Source organism: Ammospiza nelsoni, chromosome 11 (assembly GCF_027579445.1).
Source record: "Ammospiza nelsoni isolate bAmmNel1 chromosome 11, bAmmNel1.pri, whole genome shotgun sequence".
In the NCBI taxonomy this organism is placed as follows: Eukaryota; Metazoa; Chordata; class Aves; order Passeriformes; family Passerellidae; genus Ammospiza; species Ammospiza nelsoni.
This window is the reverse complement of record NC_080643.1, coordinates 11,381,618-11,397,024: the sequence shown is the minus strand read 5'-3', so window position 1 is coordinate 11,397,024 and position 15,407 is coordinate 11,381,618. Positions and strand designations below refer to the sequence as shown.

The 15,407-nt window shown below is 40.7% G+C and overlaps 1 protein-coding gene across 4 annotated transcripts in view; it reads right to left on the bottom strand.

Moving 5' to 3' along the window:
- EEFSEC (eukaryotic elongation factor, selenocysteine-tRNA specific) overlaps positions 1 to 15,407 on the bottom strand; it is a 121,329-nt gene that overhangs the window by 34,971 nt on the left and 70,951 nt on the right. For all 4 annotated transcript variants that reach the window (XM_059480422.1, XM_059480424.1, XM_059480423.1 and 1 more), the window contains one exon: positions 5,762 to 5,918. In XM_059480422.1, coding sequence (XP_059336405.1) covers positions 5,762 to 5,918 — 157 coding nt within the window. The remainder of the gene's footprint in view (positions 1 to 5,761; positions 5,919 to 15,407) is intronic.

Here is a 15,407-nt window from a genome sequence, read left to right as displayed (position 1 = left end):
CAGAGCTAATCTCCAGCTTTTAAATAAAACACAGCTACACAGATTTCTTTGCCCTTGGGCTTTTGTTTTTCCTCTTGACTGAAATACTGCTCAGCCTCACCTGATACTGAAAGGGATGGCAACCCACCAGACCCTTGCAGCCAACAATTTTTTATTTTCCTTTATTAAAACAGAAGCCAGGCTGGGAAAACAAGGACATTAAATGTGCCTAAATTCCATTTGGCCTAAGAGAAGATTATCCTATTCTAATGCAACACAAGCAAAGAATTCCAAATGTCAAGATCTCCCACAAAAAAGGTATGCTGCTCAGTGACAGGATGTTTAATTATTCTCAGTGCAATGAAAAGGTTTAGGCTGCCCCATTCCTACCGATGTCAGTAAGGAGTGTCCTCCAAATGACAGAGCTGGGAATATGACATTAACTACAGTCAACCATTTAAAGCTTGTCTCCTACAATTGTTAAGAAAAACCCAAACCCCTGAAAGTAATATTCCACAAATGCCAGCCACCTTGGAGTGTTGAGACCTACCTGAACAAAGTGACATGTGCCTTGAATAGTAATGAAAAAAAATCAAATATCAAAAAAGAATACAATTAAGATGGCTCTTAAGGAGGAGGGTACAGAAGACAATGTGATACACAAATTATTTTGCTGTTGTATTTTTCAATCTTCACTTAACTTTAACTGCCCTCATGCTATTTAACCTCCAGTCAACTTCCTGGTTTAAGTGGAATCCTTAAAAAATACAGAAAAGAAATTGAATTGCACTTTTAAACCCTCAGTTTTTAACTGGAATTGAAATCATGCAGAGTGGTGCTGTTCATGTACAGCTCTTACATTATAGCTCTCCCACTATGTCATTAAGTATTTTGCAAACCAGTGGGGAATCTCATCCAATTGAAAAAGCAGCAAAATATAAAAACACCACAGATGCACCAAATCCATAATATGCTAAGGGGGAAACATATTCTGTATTTCTACCCTTAATTTCATATGTAAGAATACAAGGAATTGTCAAGAATAAGACACTTTGCTGAATTCTGACCACTGTATGTCATGTTATGGACACTGCAGGAACCCAGAGGTGAGGGAGAAGAACTGTGCTGTCACTTCAGGACCGACCTTTATGGCACCCCTCTTACCCTGACAAGCAGTGGAAACAGTGAAATGGACTTGTTCTCTCAACTGCAAGGCAAAAAGTTACTGGCAACAAAAGGCAAAGTCATAAACCAGTTTGTTTTCAACTGTTTTAAGAAACCCAAAACTCCTGTTATCCTGTATGGCTAAAAAGAACAGAGAAGCCACAAAGCTTGTACTCCAATATTCCCATTTTTATCTCTTCTTATGAAAAGTGTCTTTTATTACATTTAAATTTGCTCAATTCAGAAATGTGTTCAGCTCTTAGGAGTGTTAGATATGCACTGCTTCTTTCACATTAAGAAATAAGGTGACTCTTTAAGTCACGTACAGCAATTTTTAGTCAAAAAGAAGGAGAATGGTAGACACCTTGCAGTGCCTCAGAAAGGATGAACACTTCACTAGAAATTAGACAAAGACAGAAAGGAAAGTGAACCATGCCTGAGATATCACACATGCTCCAATTAGATTTTAAAAGTTGCTGCATTTTACAATAATCAAGCACATGACAAATGCAATGAGCCAAAACCAAAGAAATAGGCATGTCTAAAGCCAATCTTTTAGAAGATATCAAGACACACAGCAACAGCTCATGATTTTGCAAACCAAGCACAGTTTTACAGGGTCAGTTCTTGGGTGAGAGACAGTTAAACAAAATCCACAATTAGCACTAGGTTATTCAAATGATTTGCTGAACTTTCCTCTCAATGTCTTATCAACTGGCACAACATTCCTTGGTGCAAGGTATGTTGAAATAAGCATTTTCCAAAGACTGCCATTGTTAGCTTTTATCTTCTTTAGAACAAGACACTCAAGCATACAGTCCTTGCCTCCCCAAACTTGTTCTTGAACAATATTTCTCACTCATTTGCCCTGTACAGTGTTCCATTTACAACTAAAACAGCGGCCACACATCACCCACCTCAGCAAGCAGAGCCCCATCAGTAGCTGGCTCCCTCATCCACACAAAGCAGATCTTTAAAAACAGTGTAGTTTAAATTGCCTTTCAAACCCCGTTTGCTTTTTAAGCAGCTTGTTAAACTACACAAAACTCTCTTGTGAGTTTAGAGATTATGTTCCCCTTTTTATGCATTTGATCATGCAACCAGTCTGGAAAGGAAGCGTCATCCTGTCAATTAACAGGCCTTGAAACTTTGCCTTCAGTTAAAGCACAAACAGCTCCACAACTGAGCCCTACAGAACAGCAGATCTGCCAGCAAATACTTTTTTTTTCCTTTTAGATGCTGTTGCAAACATTCTAGAAAGGTTATACCTTGTCATTCAAGCAGTAAAAGTATGCCTGGACAAAAAATCAGAAGTGAGCTGAAAAATAAATTGTACTTCCACCCACCACCCTACTGCCTGCCTGTTTTACCCTGCACTAGCAAACATCCAGGCAAACTACACAAAAATATTGTCAAACTGGAATACATCTTCATCTGCAAATATGATCTGGCAGCGCAAGAAATCTCTGCTAAATAACATCTTTCAATAGTCAAGTTACACTTTATTTCCTGTTATTAAGCTTTGCTTCCACCTCCTTGGACCACCCTAAGGGATTCTTCTCCATTATGTTCTTCAAAATACTTGTGGATAATAATATCTCCCACTTAGACATCGTTTAGCCAAGTTTCATGCATTTCTTTTCATCTTCTTTCCCTCATAAATCAATCCCTTCAGCCTCTCCAGCATTCTTGCTGCTCTTCCCTGAACTTTTTCCAAAGTACTGACATCTTTCAGCAACTGAGGAACTTCCAATTGCATGCTGTACTCTAGATGTGCTTTTTGTACTCTAAAGAGAGATAATTATGTCTTTTCAAGAAATATTAATGCTCTAAGCCTGGAATAAATCTAAATCAGGAATTTCATTACTTTGGGGTTTTTTTTCCAGAATGGACAATAGTTATCCCTGTTTCACAAAGCAGAAGAGCAGAGAGAAGTATCTGACTCATTGCTGCACACAAGCAGTGCCAGAGTAAGAAACAGATCCACATTCTGCCATTCCCAGCTGAGTTCTGCCAAGTGTCAGCCCACAGATGACACAAGACAAAGTTCCCAGGATGATCCATAGCAAACACAAGCCATTTCCCAAGGGAGCATGGAAGAACATTTGGGGAGCCCAACACTTGCCCATGTGAGAGGTGTTTGCACCAGTGGGACATGCAGCACCCTAAGATGTGCCATGGTCTATTATCACCTTTAGTAGTCAGAACACAAATCTCTGATGGATCTCTTTGAATTTTACTGCCATGGAGAGGTTTGTTTCTAGAACCAGGTCAACTAGCTGAACAAACCAACTCAATTCTAGGGTTGACTGGTTTTAAATATGAGAGGACTGATGACTGCCAGGCTGAGGCAGTACAAGGCAGTTTTCAACCTGGAAACTTCCCTCCTTTCCTTCCCTCCCACACCTTGATGCATTTCTGAAGGAATCACAGAAAAATAACTTTAGAAAAATTTAAAAAAAGGTCTACCCCAAAAAATATGAAAGAGACTGCATGAGAGAAAACAAGGATGAAAGATGAGGTGGGGGTGAGGGAGAGAGAAGTCTGACCAGTTAAGTTAAAAAAAACAACCAACTCACAAACAAAACAGGGTGCAGACAAAGCAACACTGACCTAACAAAGGAATGTGAACTGCAGTTGACTCAAGCAGTATCACAGCAATGGCCCTCCCCCTACACACAAATCTCTGGAACTCCTAAAGAGACATGTTTTTAGACTGTTTCAAATTCTGTGCTTCTTTTCCTTGATACCCTCAACCTGACTTAACTTACTGCCTTTTCTTTCCAGACAACAAGAGCACCCAAGTTTGACCCAGACTAAAGCAAAGCAAACTAAGTTGTATTATTCTGCCTACTTTAGAGAGGTATTAAATTCTAGCATTCTGCCACATATTCTTCTCATTGAAAGAATAAACCATAAAGGGTCCTCTGTTTCAAGGTCTGCTGTTGAACATCTGATGAGTGTAACCAAGATTAGATAATGAACACCTTGGTGAAAGGTATCACTTCTTCCCACCAGCTTAATGGACAGAGCAAAATGCCATTATCTAAATCTATATATAATTTTCTTAATGTAACTGCTGGTTCACAATTACAGTTCCTGCTTAAATCCACAAGGGTGCCAGAGACTCCTTATAAGGCTTCTCTCTGTCCCAGGAAGAACCATTTCCTCCATACAAATAAGTAGAAATGGCAATGTAAATGCCCTCCTCCTGTTCTTTTTGTTCATCAGATCTTTCCCTCTGGGAGAGAAAAGTTACCAAGAACATTACAGAACTGCATTTTTAAGCAAGACACCATCTTGATTTTCAGCTTTCTAGCTCTAAGGTAATCTATGCATCATTTCATCACCTACCTAAAGGCACCTCAGTGAATCCCTACAATCGTTTCTATACCAGAAAACTGAAAGTAAACACAAATCTGCTGCAAACTTTTTCTTTAAATGTGAAGCATGCTTGCTAATTAGGCTCTCAGACCTATTTGCAAAATCTAGCATTTGATTATAAAACTAGAAGTACAGCTAGGATAGAACACATGAGATATTTTATATAGTCACAAATTCTTATTCTGTGACAGGAAGAAGAAAAGAAACTTGCAGAGGGTCAAAATTAGAGCAGTTGCATCCCACTCTAAATTGAAAGGAAAGATAGTACATCTTCTGCAAGGAATCAGGAAACTTCACCCTTCTCTGAAGATCAATGGCTATGTTGAATGTTTGCTGCCATAGAATATTGTAATTTCTTTTCTCCACTTGTTCAACAGAAGCAATCTTGCTCATCTCCCTGAGAGGGTGGGGGATTAACTAGTGACAAATGGGCTGAAGACAAAACAGAAATACAAAAGTACTGCCTGGTATCCTTACAAATCTTATCCTGCAATCTGAGTTAAATGCAACACCAATTACCGCCTTTTGAAAAGGCTCAGAACTACTCTCCTGCCTTAAAAGGGGGAAAAAAGCCCCCAATAAATGACACTTATAAACTCTAGCACCCATAATTTCCTATGCTCTAACCTAAGGAGGCATAAATCCTTCCTGTAATTCACCAACAACGAAAAATACAGTCACATATAATATTATAAAACCAGGAGACAGGAGCAACAAAAAAACTCTCAAGATGTCCAAAACCCCATTTATCAAGCAGGTTTTGCTTGAAGGCAAGTTAGGTAATAACATGCAGAACAGAGCAAATTTAAGGAACTTGCATCCAATATACTATATTTAATAAGCAGCCACAGGTAAAAATGATTGCAGGTTTGCTTTCTTTTATTTGTTCCGAAGGGCTCTGGTGCAAATCATACATACATTAAGAGAGGAGAGATTACCACAAACCTCTCTGGGCACAGCATGATTTCTGTGTTAGTGCCACTTAGCAAGAAGGCATTTTGAGACCTGAGTTTGTTGACATAGGGGAGGTGGCTTCAGGCCATTCAGTCTCACACTGTAAGTCACAGCCACCATCATGTAATTGGAAGAGGTACAGGTCCCACCAGATCACTGCTCCAACTGGGTGTGAGCTCATTCAAAACTTCAGGAGATCACTGGTAGCACTTCACCTTGCAATGTGGAAAGTTCCTCCACACTGGACATAGATTGTTATTAGTTAACTGCTAACACCTACCTGGAATTCGGATTTTGAATTTACCACTTTGTCCAAAACCACCATCTATTATTCCATCTTCTCCTGTAGACAGTTTCACCTTCAGACCCACAAAAATCTGGATGTTTGTTTCCTTTTTAAACAATGAACGACCAATCACACTGTAATCGTCCATCACCTGCAAACAAAAATAAGGATTCATAAATCCACAAGCTAAAGTGACAAGAAATCGTCCATGTTATGTGCCAAGTTTGGCAACTTCTACGACTCCACCTTTCACAAACCATTTCCCCCAAATGAGCAAAACTCTGTGTGAGTCATCTAAATTGCTGAGTTTAAGGCAATTTGTGTCTAAAACCATAGATTTTATGAGCTAACACATTTCTACCTCCCTTATCAAACTATAAGAAAAATAAAACCTACATCAGAACATGGTGTAAAGATTAGTTAATTAAAATATTTTTTCTGCGTTGAAACCTTTCCATAAAAGTCACTGAAGTACCTATGCTGACAAAAAGTTTATTCCATTATTTATTCTACAGCTAAGCACATTATCACCTACATAACCATTCTTTCTCTTAGCTCCAGACCTGCACTCCAACAGCGACACTTCCAAAGAAATGACACAGCTTCTAAACAGAGCCTTTTAAATACTCACCTTTACATACATATTGATTTGTTAAACCAAAAGCCTTATGACCACTGTATCCAATTTTAATTTCAAGGTTTGTAACCCAGTGGGAAGAACCATTCCAAGTTGAATTGTTAATTAAGCTATCAGGAACAAGAGGCAGTGAGGTTGGTGGGTAAGGCAAGATAAACAACCCTCCCTCAGGCATTACAAAGTATAAGGTGCAGTCAAGTGAGCCTAATCCTGTAGGTGTGAATATCCTTGTACACCCACTGCCTGCAGTTACTCTACCTTGTAGATGCAGAAAGAACATTTATTTATCAGAATAAATATGGGGATATTACTTCAATCTTTCCAAGATTATCTTATGTGGTAAAAGTTGCAGCTCTTCTTCACATCTCAGGAATCATTTTTAGCTATACCTAAGGGTTGCAAAGACCAAAGTGACTTACAACAGTAAAGAATTGCAATCAGTTCTGAACACTCCCCTTAATTCAGTTTAATTGAACTCAAAATATTGATGACTCAAAATATTGCTGGTTTATTAAGCAGCTGTCCTTCCCTGAAGCCTCCTCCATAAACTATAATGCGTATAAGGACTCAAATTCCTAGAATTGTTATTATTTTGTTACATATATATGCCTCCATTTTAATGCCAGTCTCAGTATGGTAGTAAACCTAGCATCAGAAATTTCATTTTTGTTTTATTTTAAACAGAACTTACTTGCTCAGCTATAAACAGTCCTGAAAGGACTGTGCAGTATTAGAGAGCACTGGCAGGACCTTTCCCTGTCCCAGACCAAGTGCAGGATGAGGAATATCCACAGCCCTTCTTGCTTCTGTCACGTGGAGATGACAGCAGGACAGGCAGCTCTGCTCTGGGCTGGGTGCAGCAGGAACACTCAGATGCTTCAACAGCACTCACTGCCCAAACTCCTCATCTTTGCCCAAAAGGACACATTTTTGCCTTTTTGTTGTGTCTGTCCTCTCCCACTGCTTCAAAACAGCTTGTGAACCAATGATGGCAGTATCACTGCTCAGCAACATTCTGGCTTAAATGCAAAACTGAATAATGTCTTTTCCTAGAGCCCCTGATAATAGGTGGAGGTTGAGAGGGGAGATAAGCTTTCAGGCACACTTGCCTTTCTTTGCCTAGCCTAGAAGAAAAAGAAGCTGTTAATTCCAACCTGAGGAAGAACTTACATTCTCAAAAGCTATTTTTTTTTTCCTGTTACAGTGGCTGGAGAAATTAAAATGTTACTTCATCCTATAAATCTTTTATTCCTAAAACAAGAATTTCAAAACTGTTCATCCCTCTTGTCCACTGCTGGCTAGTGTTTCTTTCCCCTGTGTTTGAAATACAGATGGTACAATAAGCTCCAGGGATGATCTCTAATATATCTATTATTTTTGCAGTTATCCCTCAAATGGCACAGGAAGCCAAGTTAAAAGGCCAACATCTTTCTAAACATCTTTTATTTTTGCAAGAGCACTTCAAAGTTATCTTTAACTTAATTTAAAATGGAATTATGGGATGAGCAATCATACTAGGCTAGCATGGCTCAGTTTAGAGCCTCACCAGCAAGGCTGTCAGAAACTCCAGTGACTTCTGTGAGCGAGTGTTACAGGCATCAAGTGCCTTAGAGTAAACCAGCAATGATAACCTTTAAAAAAACCTTTAAAAAATAGAGTATTAGAACATTTAAAAAATTGAGTATTAGAACAGAAACTCTATCAGCATTCAGTTATGCCACACTCACTTAAAACCTTTGAATTAAAAAACCCTTATCTTTTATAAAGAAAGGTGCTTTTTAGGGTCTTGCCCTTGTACATTCAGTTTAGGAGAGTAACCAAGGACTCCAGCTGCACTGTTCTTTTCACTCCAATGGTCACAGAATCACTGGGTTGGAAGAGACCTCTAAGACTGAGTCCAACCAAGCCCTAACACCTCAACTAAACCATGGCACCAAGTGCCACATCCAGTCCTTTTTTAAACACATCCAGGGATGGTGACTCTACCACCTCCCTGGGCAGACCATTCCAGCACTTTATCACCCTTTCTGTAAAAAACTTTTCCCTAATATCCAGCCTATATTTCCCTTGGTGCAGCTTAAGAAAGCTGTGTTCTCTCATTCTGTCAGTTGCTGCCTGGAGACAGAGATCAAACCCCAGCTGACTACAGCCCCCTTTCAGGGAGTTGTACAGAGTGATAAGGTCACATCTGAGTCTCCTTTTGTCCAGGCTGAACACCCCCAGCTCCCTCAGTGGTTCCTCACAGGGTTTGTGTTCCCAGCTCCTCTCCAGCCTCGTTGCCTCCTCTGGACGCGCTCCAGCATCCCAAGGTCCTTCCCAATCTGAGGGGCCAGAACAAGGCGCAGCCTCACCAGTGCCAAGTACAGGGGCAGAACGACCTCCCTGCTCCTGCTGGTCACACTGTTCCTGGCACAGGCCAGGATGGCCTTCTTGGCCAGCAGGGCACATGCTGGCTCATGGTCACTCGGCTGTTGATCAGTACCCCCAGGTTCTTTTCTGCCTGGGCACTGTCCAGCCACACCATCCCCAGCCTGTAACACTGCAGGGGTTATTGATTATTTTGTGGCCAAAATGCAGGACTCGGCACTTGGACTTATTAAACTTCATCTTATTGGACTCTGCCCATCCATCCAACCATTCCAGGTCTCACTGCAGAGCCCTCCTACCTTCCAACAGATGGACACACGTTCCCAGCCTAGTGTCATCTGCAAATTTACCAATGAAAGACTCAGTCCCCTCATCCATGTCATCAATGAAAACATTAAACAGAACTGGCCCCAGCACAGATCCCTGAGGGGCTGTGGTCCCTGTAGTCCCTGGCTGCCAGCTGGATGCAGCATCGTTCACCACCACTCTCTAGGCTCGGCCATCCAGCCAGTTATTAACCCAACTTGTTTAAAAAAACCCCTTCCTTTAACCAATGAATACATTCTGTAGGTATCACCACGATTCCTTGGGCATCTCTACAGGCCATTAGAAACAAAACCACTTTAGTGGTGCTGAGATAATAAGTGATCAGTGACTTGCCTGACTGGCTGTTTGGAATAAAACCTCTATGACCCAAAGTATCTGTCTCACACACTAAATACTACACACCCCATCCTGTGCCATTCTTGCCCTCCTGTGAGCCTATCACCAATTTATCCCTGACAAAGACAAAATAACTAGAGTGCCTGTCCTAACAGGAACTAAGATAACTGGATCAGTCTTTGCATTAAAATAAATGAGTGTAGCAGAGAATTGCTATGAAGGAAAGCTCATTTTCTCAACTTTAAGATTGCATTAGAAAATAATAAAAGAAAAAGAAAAATTATATTTTTGGTTTAGCTTTGCTTTGTAAAAAGGGAAAGAAACGCATGTTGTTCTCTCTAACTGAAACTCAACACTTCCAATTACTTTACCAGCAATTTACCTCCAATCGCGGGATTTTAAGTTAATCCCCTTTGAGTTCTCAGAACATCTACAATGGCAATCACTTTGCCTATTAGCTGAACAGCCTTTCGGGAGAGCTTTCTGCTTTTCTCTCAAACACTCTTTCTTTTGGTATAAAATATTATGAACTTACAAAGCCAAATGCCACAAAGACAGTAAGGGATCCGCAGTCTGCTCTGAAGCAGCAGCAAGGGGCCTAGCAATGAGGGCAGACTAATTTTATTAACTTCAGGGAAACTTCAAAAAGCTTTAGGGCTTTAATGCCAGACAGAGACGACCCCAAAAGTCAGTTTAAGTGCTGCATAAACAAAGGATTAGGGCAAGAAAAAGCTGAAGGCTCCTTGCATTTCTTGTTTATATTGTCATATGACCTAGTAGGAGTGGGAGAGGGCTGCCTCTCTGACTTTAATCCCCCATGGTGTACAGTGGCGTTTCAGTTCACTGACCTACATTACGATAATATTTTTTTAAATTTATGGGCAGAGGTGCAGTATCAAACTCACTTAAGGACGTTTAAAAAAGAAAAGGGGCAAGACGGGAAAAATACCCAGAAGAGAAATTTTCTGGCTGGTATAGCCTCCCCCTCTCACTTAGGTTAGATCAGCAGCTTAGAAAAGGATTTCAAGTTCAAAGGGAATGTCTCTGTTACTCTTGTTTTATGGCTTAGACCAGAGGACACAATAGCACTGAGTTTATGAAATATCCCTTCCCACTTGGCTTTTGTGTTTGCACAAAAAAAAGTAAACAGTGCTTTATAACTGTAGGTGAAGTATGTGCATCTCTGGCACATAACCCTTGTGCTGAAAGCAAGAAGTTAGCATAAAAAAATAACCAACTTGCACTCCTCATCTCTTCAGTACTTACCCTGCCTTAGACTCTTTGCAGAACCACAGTTCATGTTATGTGTTGGAATTCAGTACAAACCATAGTATTAATTCCAAGGAAAAAAAACTCCAGGATGTCCCTTTGAGCAGGACAGCAAGTTCCACTGTCCAGCCTGTTAAAAAACCCTCCTTTTTAGGATAATTCAAAAATGACTGTCACCTGAACATCCTCTTAAACAATCCATCACACATATTTTGAGAGAAATAACTCTCATCTCTTAATGTATTTGTAAGGAAAAAAAAGTGGATCAGAACAGAAACACAAGAGGAAACAAAGTGGTGCCAGTATGAGAAGGAAATAAGGAAAGGCTAAGACAAAGTAAAAGCACTGAATATTAAATACTAGAAAAGATACTGAGAGAGAGAAGGAATAACCTTTTCTGATTTAATAAAAAGTTACATGGGTTTAAAAAGAAATTCTTTTAAAGGCCTAAGAATTATTCTGAGCAAACTCATAAAAGGTTAATTGGAACTAAAGCAGAAAAACAGGAGAGAAAAAAGAACAAAAAGAACCTGTGACTAATACTGAAAATACAAAGCATTTTTATTACTTTTTTGTACGTCAGAAAAAGTACACTTGAGACATCTTCATCATGATCAGTGACAGCTCATTTATTTCTAGAAAACAGTTTCAAGCACTTTCTACTTCTGTGTCAGAAATGGGAATATTTTTGAGCCTGCAAATTCCTGTTCTCTTTTAAAACAAGGTTTCATGCATTGGGAAAATGATGGTACATGAGGCCTCAAAAAGGGTGAAGGAGAAAAGAACTGAGAGGATTGCACCAATGACCAAGTTTCCAGCTTTTTTGATTCTACAAAAACTTCTAGCTTATAGCTGGTTACTGAGAACTAGCTGAACAACATGGGACAAAGAATTATTTGGTCAGTCACAGCTTTTCCTCAAGACCTTAATTACAGCAGCATAAAGACTTTTCTTTCTGCAATTTCCTCTAGCACTAGCAGCCTTCAGCTTCACATCCCATTACTGCTGTTGTAATGGAAGCCATCACATTAACTTCTCCACATATCCATTAACTTGGTTTTCAGATGTTTGTCCCATCTCTCACCAGCCTATGTTTCTTATATCCAAAAAACATTTTCTTTTCTCTCCCTTTCTGAGTAAAGGGACAATTGGGAACATTTAACAAGCCCGTAAAATGCCCTTCTCTTTGCTGAGCATTGTGCCACCAGTAGAGCCTGGTAAAACCTTGCATGGCAGCAAAAAACCAAGAGTGCTGAGTACTGAATGAGCACAATGAGTGAGAGGTGCACAACCAGACTGCTCTAGATTCTAAAAGCTCTACACCTCCCTAACAGCATCCTCCAGGCACGTACAGGGTTTCAACAGGGCACTGTTCATTCATTAAGCACCTTCATCGTGCAAGATTCCTTCATCTCTGCTTAAAGCTTAGCAGGGTTGAATCCCAAAATAAACACTGAATTCCTGACATGGTCTGAATGAAAACATTAGTTTTACCAAGTGAGAAGCAACTGGTTCATGTCATGATTTCATTTTTTATTAATCTATGCTGCATTCCCATTATGTGGAAAAAGCAACACTAACAGATATGGGAATGTGGAGGCTCAAGATTGTTACTACATCCTACACCATCCATCTCCAGAGCAGCCAGCCCTGGCCTGCTACACAGATTAAAAACCCTGTGATCCTTACTATCCAAGGATAAAAACCAAACCACAAGCTGTTCTCTAGGCAAGATGGTATGTACAGGTCTTGACCTGGCTCTGTAAGCATGACACAAAGAGGAATGCCAAGCTGAAGATGTCTCCTCTTCCTGGAGGAGGTTCTGAGCAGCCAGGAGGGTTGCTGGTGGTACTTATATGACTTAAAAGCACACAGGCAATTTCTTAACTATTTTAAAGTATTTTTAGCTGTGGTGATCTCAGGTCTTTAAATCCTAAACATGCAAAAGGAGACATCAGTGGGACATGGCAAGTTTCATTTTGTACAGTGCACCAAATGCTGGCATATAGCAAAAGGTCAGATATAGCCACACTAAGTTAAATTTCTAAAGGAAACTGCCCACAAATAGCTTGAGGAGGGCAGGGGGGAATGAAGAGCAAAGGAGGCAACAATGACAGGACAGGCCTGGAAAGAGCTGCCTGAAGCAACTGATGCTGAGGAAGAAGAGAGAACTGTCTCTGACAGACCTGCATTTCCCTCTCATGACATTCCAATGCCCTGAGTCTGTCCCCTCCCCTGAGCATCTCCAACTCCAGAGTCTGGATCTGCTGCCCAGAGCCACCTCCTCAGCAGGTAACAGCTTCCTTCTGCCCAAAGCCACCTCCTCAGCAGGTAACAGCCTCCTTCTGCCCAGAGCCACCTCCCCAGCAGGTAACAGCCTCCTTCTGCCCAAAGCCACCTCCTCAGCAGGTAACAGCCTCCTTCTGCCCAGAGCCACCTCCCCAGCAGGTAACAGCCTCCTTCTGCCCAGAGCCACCTCCTCAGCAGGTAACAGCCTCCTTCTGCCATTTGGCTGACAAGGTTTGTGCTACCAAGCCACACAAGCTGTGCTACACTGGATGTTTGCAACTGCAGCCCCAGTGAAGATGCACAGTACAGGGATGGCCAAGCTTCAGCAATATGGAGGTTTTATTTTACCTCATCTTTCGACTTTAAAAATACCTAGGAAATTAAATAACTTAGGTTTTATAGGAAAGTAAGTTGCAGAATTGGGCACTTAAGAAGTTAAGAAATGCCAGATGTCCATACAATCTTATCCCTGTTGCTCTTTGATATGCTCCATGATATAGTCTTAACATGACCACATCCAAAAAAATTTCAGAGGAACCTTGCCTTATTAAGTGCACAGGGGAGCAGAATTAATGTTGCATAAGCAACTGTAAATCTGGTATTTCCTAACTTTCAAGTTCTTGATTTTGCAACCCAAGCAACATTCTTAATTTATTTTTGTATCCAATAAATAAAACTGTGTATTGGTTGCCTTGCTGACAAACTGATTCCCCCACAGGTGACTGTTACACAACCTCAGAAAAATCAAGACCAGCTGTCCACACACTTGCAAGGCTCAAAAGCATGTCTGCATTTTAAATTTAATAATGTAAATAATAACCATAGGTGTTACTCAAACCTTGCAAAATTCTACTACCCAGTCACATGGAGTAAGCCATTTTTTGCTGGTGAGTGAACTTTTTTTCCTATGGGCAAGAAGGCAGATTCTGCAATTTACCTGGTACACTTTTATGACAAATTTATTGTACTGTGTTAATCCATATGCTGAGTTGGGAAATATCACCATCCTTTTCTCAGCACTGTTTAGCAGAAATGGTATTTCTGTTTAATGGGCAGTAAGCCCCCTCTTCTCCCTTCCCCCACTATGCTTCTCAAACTCTTTTACTGAAAAACTAAACAAGAGCCAATAAATAAATGCATCTTTTCCATTCCTCTTTAACAGTGCATTTTAACTAGTGAATGTGCTGTGCACTTTTATTCACCTGATTGCCTTCATCTCTGTATTATTACTGTATTTAGCATACCATCAGCAGCCAAGCAGAACCAAACAAACTCATGTTCAGACTTCAAAGCAGGAAAAATAGTAATTGTGGCGTCTGCATGTTTACAGTAGATGATGGAGTGACATCCACCACTTCTCCCAGCTGGAGTCACAGAGGGCTCTGCAGACAGCCCAGGTCGCTGCTTGTACATGCAGGCAGCACTCCATCAGATTTCAGAGTGGCCTTGTCACTCACAGGGTGCCCCTGTCAGTCTGCAAACCCCACCTCAGTCACCCAGAGAGCACCTGGCTGATGCAGTGTTTTATCTGCTATGCCCCTGGCACTGTCACTGTAGATGCAACATTAGCTCTAGTAAGACAATGAAACATCCTGTACCTAGAAGTAAGTTAGATGGAAGAGTCTAACTATCCAAGGTGGTAAATTTTAATTATCTTCATTCATAGCAGCATCATGCAATCACTCAACAGAAAATTTAAGGGACAGTGTTTCTGTCACATGTACTTTGAAAACAGTCTAAAGGCACAACTGTGAAACAAATTCTGCTATTATGGATAACTGCAAAGGATTAAGTGGAAAAAGTACCAGTGTTTATAAATGACCCACTACTCAGGAATCTTTCCAGACAGGAATACTCTGGTACTCCTATACTAACCTACTGCCTCCCCGAGCAAAGGTATCCACCACTGAACTGGTCTCATCCCTTAAATGAATCACATCAGATGTTCCTGTTCATTCGTGGGCAAGTCCATTTCTCCTCCTTTGCACACTCCTTCAGCAGTGGGGTAAAGTGTGTGGCTGAGCTACAACAACCTGGCATGTGCTCAGTAACTAAAGGTGCTATTTCCACTCAAACATTGCTCATAGTTTTTAAAAACCCACCATTTTCAAAACTGCTGCTTTTGAAAATATCTAGTTCCCCAAGGACAGTCTGGGTCATTCCTGGTCATCTACAAATTTAATACCATTTTTTCACAGTTCCTGTAGTTGCTTACTGGCACTCATCTCCACAACATACTATCCTTCTTCTGAAAGGCCAGAAGGATCTGTGAAGTGATGGTGACAAAGACCTTCCCTTTGACCACTCAGGTAATCCACTTGCTCTGACAAAGCTCTTCCTTTCCTGCTGGAAGAAGAGGAAAGAACTCAACACTTTTAAGAGATGCTGAAAGATAAGCTTTCTCTCTTCCATTCC